This window comes from Sceloporus occidentalis, unplaced genomic scaffold (assembly GCF_023333645.1).
Source record: "Sceloporus occidentalis isolate IW3139 unplaced genomic scaffold, rSceOcc1.0.p SCAF_5, whole genome shotgun sequence".
Taxonomy (NCBI): Eukaryota; Metazoa; Chordata; class Lepidosauria; order Squamata; family Phrynosomatidae; genus Sceloporus; species Sceloporus occidentalis.
In genome coordinates, this window is record NW_028316985.1 from 125,780,550 (window position 1) to 125,798,501 (window position 17,952).

Genomic DNA, 17,952 nt, shown 5'->3' on the forward strand with positions numbered 1-17,952 from the left:
ATTTACTTTTTAACTCTTTGTCTTGCCAATCTATTATAAATTATTGTCTTTGTTATTTCCTATTTCTTATTTGTCCTTTTAATTCTAATAAAATTTATTTAAAAAAATAAATTGATGATGATGCCACACAGAAGTAACTACAATTTTCCTAGCATAATGCTGTCCTTATACTGAAAAATACATTATATTAGTGCATAATTATTTTTTAGATGAAATCTGAGAATAATCTTGAATTTTTCCTGTTTAGAAGGCAGCAGAATTTGCACCTGGTGCAGAGGACTATAAACTACCATCTGCACGGTCTTTAAGGAGGAGCTCTTCAGAATGCACCCTATCTGATAGAAATACACAATCTGTGAAGAATTTTAATGCAGATAAGGTTAAGAATAATCTTTACCATGTCTCCTATATACCTCAGACCAATGAGTATCTCTGTCCTAAAAATAAGCACATGGGCACATACTTAATTTTGTTTTTCAAGAAATGTTTGCTTTAATTTAATTAAATTTAATTTAGAAACGAGAAATAGTTGTAGGAAGATACGACACCCTAGTTTTCAGGTTAGTGTTCACTGTCAGGCTTTCACTGACCACTATAATGTGCAAATTAAAGGGGTGTTGTGGAGTAAGCATATAATCTCCTCTGGCACTGTATTCCTTGTATTTCCTGTGCACATAGTTATTAAAACTAGTTAGAATTACAGTATTGAATGGTGCACACAACAAACTCTTGTGAAGGAAGGGAGACAAATATTTTGGAACTGACCCAGATACCAAGATAAAAGATAAAAATCATGATATTGATTTTATTGTTGCAATATATTAGATGATTGTATTCACTGAGTGTACCTTTATATGCTCACCTTTTTAACATGTTATTATATTTTAAAAAATGATGCAGATCGAGCCAAACTTTATCATTGCTGCTCCTGCCAAATGTGATTAGAAATTTCTTCGAACATTTAAATGTGGTGGCATTTGTCCTAACAGATATCTAGGACGAGTGGAAAATCCCAAAGAAAGCAGAAGAAGGCTTTACCAGAGATGGAAGAGGATGATCATTCAGGTCAGGGATAGGTTGTGCATGTTTTCTTTATAAGTCTATATTGAACATTTTCCAGGTTTGAATGTGTATAGTACTAAGAGGGTTGATTAGACATGATTTTTCAGGCAACTATGTGAACCTAAAAGCATGATGACAAGTACAGTTTCTTCAGCAATGCAGATTTGTATAAGATGCTGTTATATGCCAAAGTCTGCTTCCAAAAAAATGTTCACTGTTTTGTTTAAATCTAGGTGATCCACATTTGTTTAAAGTTTGGATACCCAAAAGGCAGAAAAAAGGTGCCAGGCGTATCACAGAAATTGATGTTATTCTGAATGAGTTTGAAAAAGTAACAGCAAAATACAAGTAAGCATGTTTTCTTATGACTGAAAATTGTAGCTATATTCACACTAAGATTGAGTTTAGTATGTGCTTTTTATCTCTTGTTATACATTAAGTGTATTACAGCTCTTCTACTTAGATACATACAAACACAAAAAAGTCATTGTACTATACTTTGTTATGAATACTTGATGTTTTGCTTTGTTTTTTGGAAAGTATATTCAAAGCTATCTGAAGCAGAACACCAGACATTCAAATGTTTTGATTATGTTTTCCATTTCACTAACAGGAAAATGTATGCATTTCAAAAAAATTCTCACCCCACTTCAAGTTTACCCTTTTGTGTGTGTATGTGCCTTCAAGTCACCTGTCAACTTATGGTGATCCCTTGAATCACCAAGGATATCTTAGGCAATGAATACTCAGGTGGTTTTCCAGTTCTTTGTTCTGAAATATAGCTAAAGCACCTGGTATTCATTGGTGGTCTCCTATCCAAGTACTTTAATTTTAGCAGGAATGAAAACAGAATATATACATAGAAATTGGAATTACTTCATGTGTTCTGAAACTAACCATAGCTAAGGAGATAAAAGATAAGACACAGGCTGCATCCATGCTGCAGAAATAATCCATTTTGAAACTACTTTAACAGCCATGGCTCAGAACAATGGAATTCTGGAATTTGTCATTTATGAGACATTTAGCCTTCTTTGTCAGAGAGCTCTACAGTTCCTAGAATTCCATAGCATTGAGCCATGGATGTTAAACTGGTATCAAACTGGATTATTTCTCCAGCTTGGATGCAGTGGGGTTATAAAATCCAATTAGATTGTTGTCTGGAGCCATGATAATTAAATGAATAAAATGCACAATACATACCCAATGAGGACTGTCTGAAACAGGTTGTTACCAGGATTTCTCTGACATTTTTGCACTTTTCTGCCTCCTAATTATTTGCTGCACGTATATGTTTGTGCTTGTCAAAAACAGAATTAAACAAATCTGAAAATAGTGGTGTAAAACTAGTACAGTATTACAGTATAAATTAGCAGCAATGATACAGAACAAAAATACAATGAAGTAAAATCAACTATATTAATTGAATATTAATCAACTTATACAACCTTATGTAGGAAAAAATATTTCTTGACAATGCTGTCTAGTTTTTATTCATTGACAGTATAAAATTCAGTAACTATAGCTTGCATTTCTCAGTTTGGCTTGTTCAAACTCAGAAGATTTGGTTAATGGATGATCTGTATGTATTTCAGAGGAGGAGTGGAACTGGAGATATGTAGGGAAGCTATTGATAGCTTTTCTAATGGGTTCAGAGATCATCTCATCAACACTGTAAGTGATATCATCATGTATACTAGACTTGGATACAAATCAGTCTATTTTTGCTCCATATCAGTTTCAGTAGTTCATCTAATTTCCATATTACTTTTAATTTAAAAAAACAGAAAATTCCCATTTATTTTTGACATATGTATTTTGTATGCAGTTCTCTATAATATATGTATTTTTGTATGCTATTCAGGAGCCCAGAATATCAAAGTAATGTGCAGTCTGAAGATGAATTGTATCTTAACATGGGGAGTGTGAATTAGATCTGATTAAAAATGTAGACCAAATGTATTGTACAAAACAACAACAACAACATTTATTTATTTATTTCCCACCTCTCCTCAAGTTTCAAGGTAGAGTACAACATGTTAAAATACAAAACACAATAAAAAAGGAAAATACATAAAACCAACAGTTAACATACAACACTATAAAACCATTAAAGTACATACATATGAGTACATATGTGTACTTTTTAATATACAAATTAAAATGTCATGATTTAAAATTGACTGGGTAAAATTGACTAATACAAGAGGGGGCCAAACAAAAGAAACAGGGCCAAAACAGACTCCCTCTTTGCTCACCGGATCATGGCAATGACAGTCCGCTGCCCCTATCCGGTGTTTTTCCAGCGTAAAAAGAAGTGGTAAAATGCTGCTCCTTTTTGCCCTGGAAAAAGCCGCCCTTTCCACTGCTACCATGACTTTTCAGCACTCCTGTGGTGTGGCATCTAAATGCTGTGCTGCCAGAGTGCCGAAAAGCTGCTGCCATGTAAATAACCAGGGGGCTTCAGAGCGGCTTCCTATTGGCTTGGGGGCGTACATCACACCCCCAAGCCACCAGGAAGCCGGCTTTTTCTGCCAGTCTGTTCTGAGAGAGTCCAAAAGGGCTCAATTGGTAGCTGAAATAAATGATTTGACTAAAACTCATAAAATTTCTCAAAGATCCAAAGTTTTAACTGAATTTAATAGGAAAAGAGCAGCCTTAGAGGAGCTGGATCTTTGTAAAATCCATACATGTATGCTCTGTCTACATAATAATAACATTTCTAAATTACTAGCCAGTCTGGTTAACAAAAAGCTTCTAAACGGATGATCCTTAAGCTATTAGATACATCAGGGAATACTAAACACACAACAGATGACATTTTATCAGAATTTAAAAGCTTTTATAAAAAAAATTATACATATCAGAGAATACTCAGGATCTTGATGTTAAAGATTTTATTTGCCAATTCCAAATAAAAAGAATTAGCAATAAACATACTGTAGTTCCCATATTAATAAACCCATCTCAGTAGAAGAAATAAAACAGTCTATACACATATTGTCAGTAGGGAAATCCCCGGGACTGGATGGGTTTTCAGGAGACTTTTATAAATCTATGCAAGAGGAATTGATTCTACACTTAGTGAACCTATTTAATGAATCTCTCAATGGTAACACACAACCTGATACCTGGAAAATCTCAAGAATAATAGTGTCCATAGAGTCAAAGCTTTGGGATTGATGTGGTTGACAGAGAGACAGGAGAAGGACACTTTACTGGAAAGGGGGCAGTGAATAAGGCAGATGGACAACTGATGCCCTCCAGGTGTTGAATGAAGGGTACCCTCAGCATTGTAACCTGTATAACTAGTGGTGTGGACTCACAGAATATCTGAAGGCTCACAGTTGCCCATTTTTGAATAAGAGAAATTAAATTGTTGCCTACTCACAGTAAGGACAGCCACTATCAAAACAAACTCTTTGTCCTGCACACCAGCTTCTCCTATCTCTGGGTCCTTTCCATGGTCATAGTTGCATAATCCTATGCCTGATCAACTGGGATAGAGATTCTGCAGTGCTTCATCTCAGATGCTCAGGATCAGGTATCTATGTGTCTCACTCTGTCACTGGACTTCAAGCTGGTATCTAAGTTAACAGTTTACATTATAGGATCTGTGGAAAGTTTTCCTGGCACAAGGAAGAGAGAAAGTTTACAATCTGGTATTATTCCCTACTAAGACTTTGGAGGCAAAGGTTTGAATCCCTGCTCAGCAATTACACCCTATCCAAAAGCTAAAACAATTAGTGGTTACTAGGGGGAAATATGATTTGAAATGTATTGAAAATGTGGCTTAGCAGTGCTTCTGGGGCAATTCTATATTAACTTCTTAATTATAACATGAAAGCATACATGTGTCTTCTTGAAATACTAAATCATACATTACAAACATATTCCAGTACTTAATTCTAAATATCATTTAGAAGTTAATGGTTTAATTTAACAGTGGCCAATTTTCTTAATTTTACTGTACCCAGATAAATTTATAGGGTCCAGTGTCCAAGCATTTGAAGAATACACAGAATGTTTAACATTTTTTGCACATTTAGAAAAACTTTTTGAAAAATAGATTTTTGAAGGCTACATTTCAAAGAAAGACCTCACACTTCTTAACAGTAAAAAGCATCTGACAAATAGGCAGGTGGGCAGCTGTGGCTCTCCAATATTTTTGGACTGCAGCTCCTATGCCGATAGAAATTATAAGCCAAAGCATTGTACAGTGTCTATTAATGTAAGTAATTTATACCAAATCTAGTCCAGCATTGACTACTTTGTGTGACACAAGCTCTGCAAAGTTGACGGAGTAGTTCTTCCCAGCCTTGCTTTTATCCCAGATCTTTTTGCAAACTCGGTCACTTACATGAAGAACAATTAACATCACAGAAACTTGCTCAACTAACTGTGGTTGGAAAGGCTGGTGGCACAGTGGTTAAATGCCAGTACTGCAGCCATTCACAGCTACAAGGTTGTGAGTTACAAGGTTGTGAGTTCAATCCCAGGGACTCTAAGGTCCACTCAGCCTTGCATCCTTCTGTAGGTAGCTAAAACCCAGCTTGTTGGGGGCAATTAGCTTACACATTGTAAACTTCTTAAGGAGTCCTTAAGTACACTGATAAGTCGTATAGAAATGTACTTTCTATTGCTATTGCTATATCCTATCCTATAAGCTCTACAGTGACATCTGAAAACTGTACTATATTGTATGTTTTGTTAATTAAATGTTTGCACTACATAACTAATGAGTGCATGTTTTAATTAGATTGCAGATGCTGAAGAACTAAAAAACACCAAACTAAAAAATATGAAGGTAAATAAATCTGTGAATCTTCTTGTATGGATATACTTCCAATCCAGAAATATATTTGATTACAAGAGAATTAGAGCAGGGTACAATGAGAGCATTTTTGCCACATGCCTGTTGTTGTCGTTCTCCCACCTCCCAGCCTTTTTAGGCCCAGAAGAGGACACTAGCAACAGGAGGTTAACAAGAACCTTCCTGTTGGGAAAGTTAGAGTAGCTCAGGGAATCCAAAAAATGTAGCAAGCTTGGGACTGTTTGCATTTTCAGCCCAAATAATGGTGGGGTGGATGGAAGTGTAGTTCTCTAAGTGTCCAACACACAGCATGTGCCCACCCCAAAGCAATCTGGTGGGAGATATGTATTCTGACATAATGGTTTTAAACTCTTGCTCGGTTGTTTATCCTCAAGATAATTGTACAAAGTGGTTTGGGTTCTAACAAAAAAAGTAAAAAGAGTATACTGTACTCCCTTTCTCCCTACATGGTTTCTGTGGAGTGGGATGCAAAGCTCAGCTTCCATTTCTGAGGTAATTCTTGGTAGGGAGGAATCTGGCGATTAGAGGCAGGCTCATGCATGCTGAGCCCAAGTCTAGTGATATATTTCAGTGTTAGTGCCTGTGTGATGTCCCCCTACTGTCAGGGATATTGCCCTGCAGCAGCAGTGATTGCTCGTGAGATGCCTGCCACCAGAGCCTGTTTATGGTGGTAAGCAGAAGGGGATTCTTCATGCCAATATACACTACTACATCACAAAACTTTAGGGTCTCCCTCACCTGTAAGGACACCTTTTGGCCTCCTCCTCCTCCTGTTTAGTGTCCTGGTACAAGTATTAAGAAAATCAACAGCCTTCATGGTTCAGAATGATGACTGACAGGGTCAAGGTGTATGTGCACTTTTTCAGTTGCTTTTCCAGACTTTGGAATTCCCAACTCAAAACTCCATTTACCCCTTTCCAGATAGGCATCCACTTCAGCATGAAGCCTTTTTTTTTAGTTATTTGAGTGAACAAGTTTGTGGATTTTTGCTGCTTATGAATTTTGCTGCTTTGTTGTTCTTTTTAACTTAATGGGTCATTGCATTTCATTTTTTTAAATACATGGTATTTTTCTTTACTGTCTTGAACTATATGGAAAGGAGGTATATAAATGTTAAATATCATTAGCCCCGTATACTGACAATACATCCCAGATCTAATCATATTACCAGGAGGTGAGACAAATAGTTAAATTATCTATTGCTTTTTCTTTTAAAATTTTTATGTCTACTGTATTGCAGATGGTCAGAGAAACAAATAAGAAAAGGCAGCGTTTGATAGAAGTTAAAGAAGAACTAATTAGGTATGTTCTGATTGGTTAAAATAATACATAAAATAAAACATCAGTAGGTTTTTAAGTAGGGCTTCCTATTACCACTGAAAACTGGAAAAAAATGTATACCAGTTTCAGTTATATAATTATGTTCCGTTATTTTTGTTTCAGAAACTTTATTCAGATGTCATAGCAATTATGACAACAAAGTTTAGTAGGTTTCTGTGTGTTTGCTTACTCTTTTCAAGTTGTTATAATAGGCAGAATCAAATTCACTCTTCTTTGGAGTGAGGTTGCCAGCATTTTAGGTTACTACACATAGACCTGTGGCTTCAAGGTAATTTAAGCAGTCTTCCACAGAACCAGTTCAAAAAGAACCTGTATAAGTATGATGCTCATAGACTTATATCTTGCAGAACAGAGCCACAGTTGAAGAAGCTAGAGCGAGAACATGCTGAAGTAAAAGAAAAAATATCATCTCTTAGGAATGCAATGAAGTTAGTCACTGATTTAAAGGATCTTCAACAAAAATATGTTAATAAAATAAAGGAAAACCCACAAGAAAATGTTGAAGTAAGTACATGCTTAATTGCCTGTTATTGTGTAGTATCTCATCCTTTATTTTATACCTGTTTCTGCATTAGAAACAAAACAACGTTTAGCTTACGGCTATTTTCTTTCAGCAGTGCTGGAAAAATTAACATGAGTAAATTACTTTAAGCCTCCTTATCCCCACCCCCAAAATAAATACTATTACATGAGTGTGAGATTTCTCTCTCACGCATATGGAACATAGTAAATATGTAAGTGTGGAACCATCATAACATATATGAAATACTTAAATGTATAAGCTGTATTTACCCAGGTCTCTCAAGATGGATGCCTGATTCTAATCCATATGGGAACCAGGATACAACCATATAAAACTTTCTTGTGTAGCAAATACAAACTTTATGAGCTAGTTTTAAGGGAAAACAAGTGGGCTGTTTTAAAAACTATATCACATTGTTCTTGAAAGGAATTATTCTAGTACCTTAAATGGTAGTATATTTATTCATATTTTATGTGCATTAAATAATGCCCATAGACAACTCATGAACAGCTTCTGTGATGCCCAGTGTGTAAGTTCAGTTTTTCTGGTAGGGGCAGAAGGCAGTCTATAGTGGTTTGTCTTTCTGAAGAAGTATGTCTTTGCACAATCAAAAATCACATCAAACTTCCCCTACTGCAAGGATGATCTCTGAGGTTTCCCCTTTGAAGGTCTGCCTCTGGTCCAGATGAGAGAGTCTCCTCTCAACTGCTCTCCCAGCTTTTTACACAGGAGGAGGGGAACCTCTTACCTATGTTACATTACTTCTGTATTCCCCTTTCCAATCCATCTCCCCACCCTGTCCAGAAGATTTAAACATGCAGAGGGAAGGGAATATTCTCAGCATGTGTCTTTTAAGGGAAGGGCGGGGTGGGGGGGACAGTAGTCTTGAGCCACATCATAAATGTGGAACTTAGGAAGGGTATCCACTGTGTTGAATCAGGGGCTGCCAAGCTCCTCCAGGTGTGAATTTACTTCAGAACCTCTATGCCACTGTTGCTAGAAGAATGAATGGGACTGGGGGTCCCTGTGTCTCCTTCTGCTCCCACTTCAGGGCAACTTCACCCACCTGCCCAGTGGTGAAATCAACTTATTGTCGTGGAAAACAATCTGCCCTTTCTGCTTCAGATTCAGGGATTTTCATGCTTGCCATCCAGACATTTTATTTATTTATAGTATTTATACCCCACCCTTCAGCCCTAAAGGCTCTCAGAGCAACATAGCACAGATCCTGGCATAGAGAGGAGGAAGAGTGTCTTTTCCCTCCTCTCTTAACGGGATAACAGGGGCAGGAGTGCATTTGTACAGTTAAAACTAGTGCACCTACTGTGCTCATTCCTCGAGAAGTCAGATTTGGCTAGGGTGACATATGCTTCGTTTACATCCTGTCTGGACTACAGTAATGCACTTTACATGGAGCTGCCATTGAATACTATTTGGAAACTTGAGCAGCTCTAAAAGGCTGTTGACTCTCTTTTTGAAACCTGCATTGGCTACCAGTCTGTTTCTGGGCAGATTTCAAAGTGCTGGCTTTGACCATTGAAGCCCTATACGGCTCTGGTCCAGATTATCTGAAAAGACTGTATCTTCTTATATAAGCCAGAGTATGCATTAAGATCTGCCGAGGAAAGCTTTCTCACAGACTCAGCACACTTTCAGGCATGTTTGATCTGGACTTGTGAGAGAGCTTTCTCTGTGGCTGCTCCCAGGCTTTGAAAATGTCTTCCACTGGAAGTCTGGTTGTCCCCTTTTCTCCAGTCTTTCTGACAACAGGTGAAGACATTCTTGTTTAGGCGGGCCTTCTGAATGTTAACTATGGAGTTGTAGTGTGTGGATAATGTGTTGTGCTGTACTTTTAAAATTTTTTACTGAAACTATGTTGTAAACATGTTGTAATCATATTTTTATTAATAGTGATATATAATTCTGTTTTAACTTTTATAATCAATATTTTAACCTTTCTGTTATTTAAACTATTGTAAGCTGCTTTGGATCCCATTTTGGGAGAAACCATGGGATACAGGAGCAATAAATAAATAAATTTGGCTAAAAAACCAGGGCCCCAAAATTATATGGCTCATTTTACAAGGGCAATGGCTTCAAGTGAGGTGATACAGCAAATGAATACTAAGTGAAATATATAAGTTTGAAGCATGCCTTCTGCTTTCATAAGACATTACATTAACAATATGTTAAAAGTCTGCAAAAGCAGACTGCAGGAGGATGCTTTAAAGTGTACTGTGAAATTGATTGTAGCCACTCTCATCCTTAAGGTAAGTGCTTGGGTATATCATACATGTCATGGATTGCTCCTCTTTAATAGCCAGAGAATGAAGCTTAGGTTATTTACCATAAAGGCTCATTCTTCTGCAGTACAAATGGGAAATCCATGTCTACCATGTAGACAGCTGCAGGTACAGGGGACTGGAGTCCTCATGATGGTACCAGAAAAATATCATGTGACTTCTGCCTCTGGTCTGATAGTGTAAGGGGTTAGCATCACATGTTGTATATTACTTCTCTTCACTTTAGAATAGTGTGCCTTTACATTTAATTATCAATATTTCTTTCTGTTTCCTTTTTCCCCTTGTAGTATGGCATTTCCAGCCTTCCTGCGCTTCTGGTGGAATCTCAAAGAATTTTAGGAGCTGAAGGTCACTTTCGAAATATCAACACAAAATTACAACAAGCTTTAAATTTGCAGAAAAAGAATTAGTCACACATAATGTGAACTACATCCTATACTGCCACCAATTTCCATAGAGACTAAAATCTAATAAACTGTTACATGTTGTAAAGTTGGTAATTTTAAGCATAACTCCAATTGCTAGTCCCAGTGACAGTAGATATATTGTCTTAATGGAATTTCCATAACTTTTAATTTGTCATTCAAGAAAGAGATCTATGTAGATGAGACTGACAATTGAATTTTGGCCCCAGCATAACTTACTATAAAGAATAAACACTGTCAAATACCAAATAAAGGCAAAAGCAAACAGGAAGTAGGCCAGATCAACTAAATTTCAGAAACTCTTTGTTTATCTATTTTACTTGGAGGAAGGGACCTCAATAGTTTATCCCATCATTTGCTGCTTTATCTAATGGCAAGTTATCATTTTTTCCTGCTATAAGAAGAAGGGGAAAAGAATTTGTTGGCTGTGGGGAAGACCAGGAAGCATCCCATATGAAGCAAGGTATCCTCCTGGCAGGCACTTAACCATTGCTAATGAATGTTTAAAGATCTATTGTATAAGAGCAACAGTTCTACAAAAAATGAAGACCTGCTACTGTAGAGTTCAGAAATGGCACTTTGTGTGGTTTATCCCATTTATTTTTACTCTTAGTATATTAAGGTGCTTTTTAAAACTCACAGCTAATACAATGTTTACCATTATCTACCTTATTTTTTATATTTTATCACTAGAAATATTGGCTTTTTAAAAAATTTTTACAGAAAAAACAGTTAAAATGAAAAGCAAATGTTCATCACAGTTCTATCAGGTAACTAACTCTATAATTCTAAATTTCATGAAAGGCAGTTAAAGATGGATATTTGAATATGTTATCTGAAATATGGCTACACTCCAAAATTTCCTCAATACAGATTTCTTCCAAATATTATTTAAAGTTTCTTTTTTTAAAAAATGTATTTAGTACTCTGTACAGAACTTGATATTATGTGTTTTGTACACAATGATACTGTAAGTCTGTCATTTGAACCTTTCACTGTATTGTGTAACTTTTGAGAATTAAAAGAGAACCAGTATCTCTGATTGATTTACTGGTAGTTGTTTAATGAAACACTTATTTCTGTCATAAAATGCAAATGCTTCTAAAAAGCTGCCTATCATTAGTAGCCACAGTAAACATTTGTTCTAGGAAATAATACCATCATGCACTCTTAAGAAAGGTTGAATTGTTCGGTTAGCTTGTTTGACTGCTGCTAATTCACTAACAGCTAAGTGCATTCTTTATTCAGCCATGCTTAATGTACTAAACAGACTTATTCCTTGATTTCACTGACTTCATGGTTTTTTAAAGCTTCTACTAGGAGCTCATCAGGTATTTCATCTACGCTCCAGTTCCTCTGAGGCTGAAAAGTATCAGCAGCCTCAGCTAGTTCCACATCTTCAGCAGCTTCCAAAAAAAAGATATCACTCTCATCATCCCATTCAATGCTTGACCGTTTTGTGGTATTTGGTTCACTTGTTTGGTGTAACATAGTTAAAAATGTGCTGTCTGACAAGCATGGAGTATGGTTATACATTTTGAATTTTTCTTCAATGTTTCCATTTTCATCCATTATATATTCATATTCTTCATCCTTCAAATAAAACAATTATCTCAACATTAATATACAGTTGTGATTACTTTGCCAAGATTTTCTAAATGATTAATATATTCTTTCAAGTTGTATTTTCCATACAGCAACCAACACCATGCCTTAGATTTCTGCACCTTCAGGTTTGTCATACCTGACCTGCTTTACAAAACCCACTGGCAAAATCTCCAACAAGTACTGCATGCAGTAATTGCAAAACCTTCAATCCTACATATTTTAGCATTTAAAGGCATGTGCAAGTTAGAAGCTGTTTACAACCTGCCCAATGTATTATAGAGCAACACAGTTGGATAGGAATTAGCCAAGTCCCAAGAAACTCAGCCAGTTGGCTGTATTGTAGGGGTGGGGGAGCTTTCAGATCTTGAATATCAAGTCCCAGCGGCTCTAAACAGAATAAGCAATGAGAGGAATGCTAGGAGTTACAGTGTCACATCTAGAGGGCTACATGATTCCCACTCTTCTGTTAAAAGATTTTCAAGTGTATGAGGCTCGCTCTTGGTTAGTTTGCCCTCCACATTTATGGATTTGATTATTTGCAGTTTTGCTTAATATGTTCTCGCTAAGAATCTCCACGTCCTCCAGCACAACTCTGCCAGAAGTTGAGCATATGAGTTGTGCTGGAGAACCTAAAGGTTCCTAGAGAAAAGGATGTAGACATTTGTAGCTCCTCCAGCATAATTCTGTGATCAACTTTTGGCAGATGCTGACCACACAGTTGTACTGGAGGACCTGGAGATTCCTAGAGGTGTTTTCCAAGGTAAAAATAATATGTGTTTTTTATCTGCAGTTTTTCCACATTCACAGGGGTCCTTCTCCCCTAGCCCAAGCAAATTTGGAGGGACCACTGTGTATGTTCAGTATTAATTTTATATTATATCATACAAGTGATGATATAATATGTAGAACTTTCCTGTCTTCTAATATGATTCTGATCCAGTTCACACATTTATCTGGACTGATTGTTTTACAGATTAAGAGATGCATTCCTGTCACTTCAAGATGGTGGGGGTGTGTGTGAAGTGACATAACTAATATTGTTTACCCTGTAATGCTATTTGTAACAGATGGAACCTTGTTAAAATTGTAATTCTCCATTCACTGCACATACTGAAGAAAGGTAAGATGTATCTCCTCTCATATTTGGGTCTGCTCGTGGCAGCTATTGGAATGCAAACCACAACAGGTTTTGACTTGAAATAAAGCATACCTGAACAGAAATCTGCAACATCCCTGCTGCTATGCAATATATTTTTGAATTATTGAAATATTATCATTATTATTTAACCCTGCCTTTTCTTAAAAACAGGGATTTGTGGCAGTTAACTTATGGCAGGATGAAAACATATTGTAGAATAAATTTAAATTTATGTGCATTTGTGAAAAATTACAGTAAACTATTGCTTAAAGGCAGTGCTAAGAAGATCTTAGCTTTATTTAGAAGCTAAATTACAGGTTCTTCTTTGATGCTTGTTCATTTTTTATCTATATATCCTTCACTTACTAAGCTGTTTACTTAGGTCATGCCTAGGCTATAAATAAAGTATTTCAATATTAAGCAAATCATACCTCTTTGAAAAGGAATGGGAGGCATACTTCACTTGGTAATGGAAAACCTGTCACATACAGAAGTGAGCTTATATTAGTTATAATGTATATAAAAGCAATACCTGAAATATTGTAGGTTATATAAAAGGACTCACATTCTGATTTGAAGTTTTGTGCTCTGCAAATAGGGTCATGACATTTTTGATACCAATTCTCATGTTTTAAATCGATTATAATCCTTGAAATACAAATAAGATTAAGTGGCAATCAGTGCAAAATGATTTAATTGCTATATTCCTTATCTCTGCTTTGAATTAATACAGTAAGTATAAAAGTATAATAAGCATAAAAATAAAAAACTTTGTTACCAACTGTTCTTAACATATTGACTGACCTATTTGTAAGTATTTAATAAAAATCTGGACATCTCCAGCCTGATTTAATGAGAAGTATATACAAATAGGTCTCCTTGTCACACTTTCAATACAGTGCTCCAAGGATTTATGCATAGTGTTACACTGATTAATGCTACCGATCCAAATATTTCACCCCTACTTCCAATCAAGCAATGTTGCCCAGCTTTCAGGTTAGGTACCATCCAGTTCTATTAATCAATAAACATATATGGCTAAGTACAGAACTGTACCCAGGCTACTCAAAAGCCAAAAATAATTGCTTACAGTGGAATCTATCATACATACTCGACTATAAGTCAACCTCATGTATAAGTTGAGTTCAACCTTTGGGGCCAAAATTATGGGCATTGATATGACCTGTGGATAAGTCAAGGGTCAGACTTCAGGAGGCAGGGAGCCAGCTGGGGAGAGGCTGCAGGGCGATTGGTCACCCTTCCCAGCTTCTCCCCAGCTGTGCTGTCCCTTGCAGAGGCAGCCCGGCTGGGGAGGCTCAGGTCAAGTACCATATTGACCCATGTATAAGTCGACCCATTTTTTGGGTCAATTTTTGACCTAAATTTCTTTACTTACATACAAGTATAAATGGTAGTCTTCCTGCATCCAAGAAAAATGTGGTTAGGGAGAGGGAGGACAGTTGGTAATAACTGGGTGGGAGTAAGATGAACAGTAGGAGCATTATTTTGGGATAGAGCCCATACTACATTCTGCTATACATCAAAGCTTAGCTATACAGTATACAATTGTATTGCACATAAATGTTATATGTATTCCAATTTAAAGAGCTGATATGGGATTTTAAAACGTGTAGTCTGTTTAAAAAATAAATACACTCGGATTTTAAAACACATAGTGCTTTTTAAAAAATAAATAGACTTGGCCCTCAACATTTGCAGTTTTGACTTTTGTGGCTTTGATTAATATCCTCTCTCTAGGAATCTCTAGGTCCTCCAGAGAAATTCTGCTGGAAGTTGACCATAGGACTGCACTGGAGGACCTAAAGATTCCTACAGAAAACACTTCTCTAGGCATTTGTAGGCTCTGCAACATAGTTCTATGGTCATATTCTGGCAGGTGTTGACCACACAGTTCTGTTGGAGGACCTAAAAATTCCTAGAGAGGTGTTGTCTCAGGTCAAAAACTACTGTTTATTTATTTGTGTTTTCTTTCGCTTTCATGGGATATCCTGTACACCTAACCCCAGCAAATGTGGAGGGATGAGTGTATACTGAAAATACGTGTACAGATTACACTTCAGATGTTCATGTTGGTAAATTGAGATGCTGCATTAAAACTAGAACCCATTATTTGTGAGAGTATTGCTAATATCTGTCCCTGTTGGCAGAAAATTATCGTTTTATGCATATTTATATACATTTAATAAAATGGTATTGCTAGAATTACCAAAATGTATCAAAAAGAAATTATGAAAGGGTACATACATTATATTGTTACTTTTGTGAGCTCTGCCAATATTCCTACACCAGCGATAGTTCATGATGTCATACACAAGAAGCTGTTCAAGACTAAAATAATTCCATCTTCTTATTCCTGGGGGGAAATAGGCTTTTAAAAATATAACTTCAAAATTTTTAAAACTACCTACTGGACATAAAAAAACAACAACCCTTACCTCCTTTAATGTTGTCTTTACTGATTAAGGAAAGGACAAAGTTATCAATTTCTGGATATGGGGAACAATGGTATCCCCTTATGGAGTCTATAAGAAAGAGAGAATATATTAACTTTTTTCTTCCATGGGTCCATACAAACTGAGAAGTAACATGAACACTATTATGGACCTAACTACAACTTCTTTTTCTTGATAAAAAAGACTCTTACAGAGTAAGAGCTGCTACCTTGTCTGATCTCATTCTGTTGTGCTAAGGCTATCGGGGACATTCACAACTCACAAACAATCACAATGCATTGGTATATGCTTCTTTTTAAACAGTAAGTTTAAATATACTAAAAAGTAGAGATATCTAACTTATTTTTTATATCTAGTATTATCAACACTACCTATGTACAGTATAAACGGTTGTTAGCTGCTAGTCTTGTTCAAATAACAAATTTCATTTCTATGAAAGATGACTTAACCAGTTACTTGCCATAAGCTTCCAAAATGTTAAACTGACAGTAGACATGTTAGAGTACTTAATAAATAAGTTTGATGCAAGGGCTCTTTTTAAGGAGTACATTTAGAGACAAAGCATTCCACAATTCAAATCATTGAAATTTTCAAAGCCAGATGATAAAATAACGTTTTGCAATGCCAAAAATAGTACTGTATAACAAAGTTTCAGTTTAATAGAATTACCTAGATATTCATTAGTGACATCACCATCTAAACAGACAGACTTTTCTCTCGACTCCTCTGGGTTGTCAAAAGTCAGAATTTTTAAACAATTTGAATATCTGATCAAAAAAGAAGAAATAATGGATTGAAAAAGAGTCTCAAACCTTATTTTCCCCAACTATCCAACATCCTGTGATAATAATAATGGTGTCCTTATATAAAAATGGCAAAATCAAGGTTTGCTATGGGGAATTTATACTTTTTGGAATATTTTCTAACCGTGGATGGTTGAATTTGGGGATAAAGAATCTGTGCGTACAGAGGGCCAACTTTAGTTTCTTCCAGTTGTTTGAAGAAACAAACACAGGAATCACTGATAAAATGACAGAGGCAAATATGCAAAAGGGGTGTGTGGAAGAGAAACTTTTCATTTATACTTGTGGACAGAGAACATCTGAAGCTACTTGATAGGTGTTTATTTGTTTGCAGTATGAAAAGACAGTTAAGTCACAGACCCTTGTAAAATTATGTGAATGAATCAGTTCAGTTGTACAATAAAAGGCTATCTGGAAACAATCACAGCTTCAAAGAGGGAGACATCCTTTTCAGGAAGTTTTAGCATAGTCACAACCTGCTAAGACGTCACAAAGCAAATGTGTTTCAAATCCTTCATGATTTAAAAAGATCAAATGGTGACTGGCATACATGTAGTGGCTTGTTTCTGTTATAAGTAAAGTAATGACATCCTCAATTAACATTAAAAAGAATTAGAAAAATAATAATCTTTAAAAAGTGAAATTACTGTTACCTTACATTACAGATCAAAGAGGATAAAAAGTACTGTTCTTCTATGGAAGAATTCTTTACAGGTTTAGGAATAAATTTGTTGTCTTCCGCAATATCCAGGACAACACATTTTCCTGCTTTTGATGACTTGTATAATCGGAAATTTCTATTCTTAGTATAAACCCCTAAAGAAAGATAGAGTTACTGGATTTATGTTCAACTGCCTGCAGTTTTTGCAACTGATGAACCATATGCCAATCCAACTATTAAGTAATTTTAGAAGCACTGCTTTTCAACCTCATTAATTATGCTTAAACTATTGGATAGTTTCCCTCAATCTTGCAGAACTCTGAATATGAAAAGTGAAACTAGACCTTCCAGGAACAGAGACATTCAAGTTTAATAACATTTCAGAAATTAACTTTTCTCTAGATTTTGAACACTTCAGATTAACTTTTGAAATCTGCCTTTGAGGAATTACTTTACTTATTGGGGTAATTTAGTATTAGACAATATTAATTTACCAAATTAGTATTTTTATCCTTTCCAAAACCCCTACACATTATTATTATTATTTATAATATTTATTTGTAACCTAACTTTCTCTCAAAATTGGGACTCAAAGCAGGTTACAATTTAAAAGAACAATGCAGTTAAAACATACAGAAAAGGTCTACATTAATAAATAATTAAACTATTCACAACATCACATTAAAATAATTTAAATCTTGAGTTCAAAAATAATATGCAATTAAAAAGACAGAAAACAATTCAAAACAGTTCTAAAACAATACAGCACCCCCCCCCCAA

The 17,952-nt window shown here is 35.7% G+C and overlaps 2 protein-coding genes across 10 annotated transcripts in view; one reads left to right on the forward strand and one right to left on the reverse strand.

Annotated features, from left to right (window-relative positions):
* LOC149312794 (centromere protein U-like) overlaps window positions 1-11,363 on the forward strand; it is a 23,683-nt gene extending 12,320 nt beyond the window's left edge. For 5 of the 7 annotated variants that reach the window (XM_089525395.1, XM_089525392.1, XM_089525394.1 and 2 more), the window contains exons 6-13: window positions 248-379; window positions 990-1,065; window positions 1,296-1,410; window positions 2,658-2,736; window positions 5,822-5,869; window positions 7,137-7,198; window positions 7,585-7,741; window positions 10,351-11,363. In XM_089525395.1, coding sequence (XP_089381521.1) covers window positions 248-379; window positions 990-1,065; window positions 1,296-1,410; window positions 2,658-2,736; window positions 5,822-5,869; window positions 7,137-7,198; window positions 7,585-7,741; window positions 10,351-10,473 — 792 coding nt within the window. In that variant the 3' untranslated portion in view covers window positions 10,474-11,363. Of the gene's footprint in view, window positions 1-247; window positions 380-989; window positions 1,066-1,295; window positions 1,411-2,657; window positions 2,737-5,821; window positions 5,870-7,136; window positions 7,199-7,584; window positions 7,742-10,350 lie in introns of those variants that run through there. The other 2 variants (XM_089525398.1, XM_089525397.1) reach the window with 2 other exon arrangements.
* LOC149312795 (DNA-directed primase/polymerase protein-like) overlaps window positions 11,298-17,952 on the reverse strand; it is a 20,277-nt gene continuing 13,622 nt past the window's right edge. For all 3 annotated transcript variants that reach the window (XM_089525387.1, XM_089525386.1, XM_089525385.1), the window contains exons 8-14: window positions 17,165-17,327; window positions 16,378-16,475; window positions 15,691-15,777; window positions 15,500-15,608; window positions 13,800-13,882; window positions 13,666-13,712; window positions 11,298-12,081 (exon numbers count right to left, since the gene is read on the reverse strand). In XM_089525387.1, coding sequence (XP_089381513.1) covers window positions 11,761-12,081; window positions 13,666-13,712; window positions 13,800-13,882; window positions 15,500-15,608; window positions 15,691-15,777; window positions 16,378-16,475; window positions 17,165-17,327 — 908 coding nt within the window. In that variant the 3' untranslated portion in view covers window positions 11,298-11,760. The remainder of the gene's footprint in view (window positions 12,082-13,665; window positions 13,713-13,799; window positions 13,883-15,499; window positions 15,609-15,690; window positions 15,778-16,377; window positions 16,476-17,164; window positions 17,328-17,952) is intronic.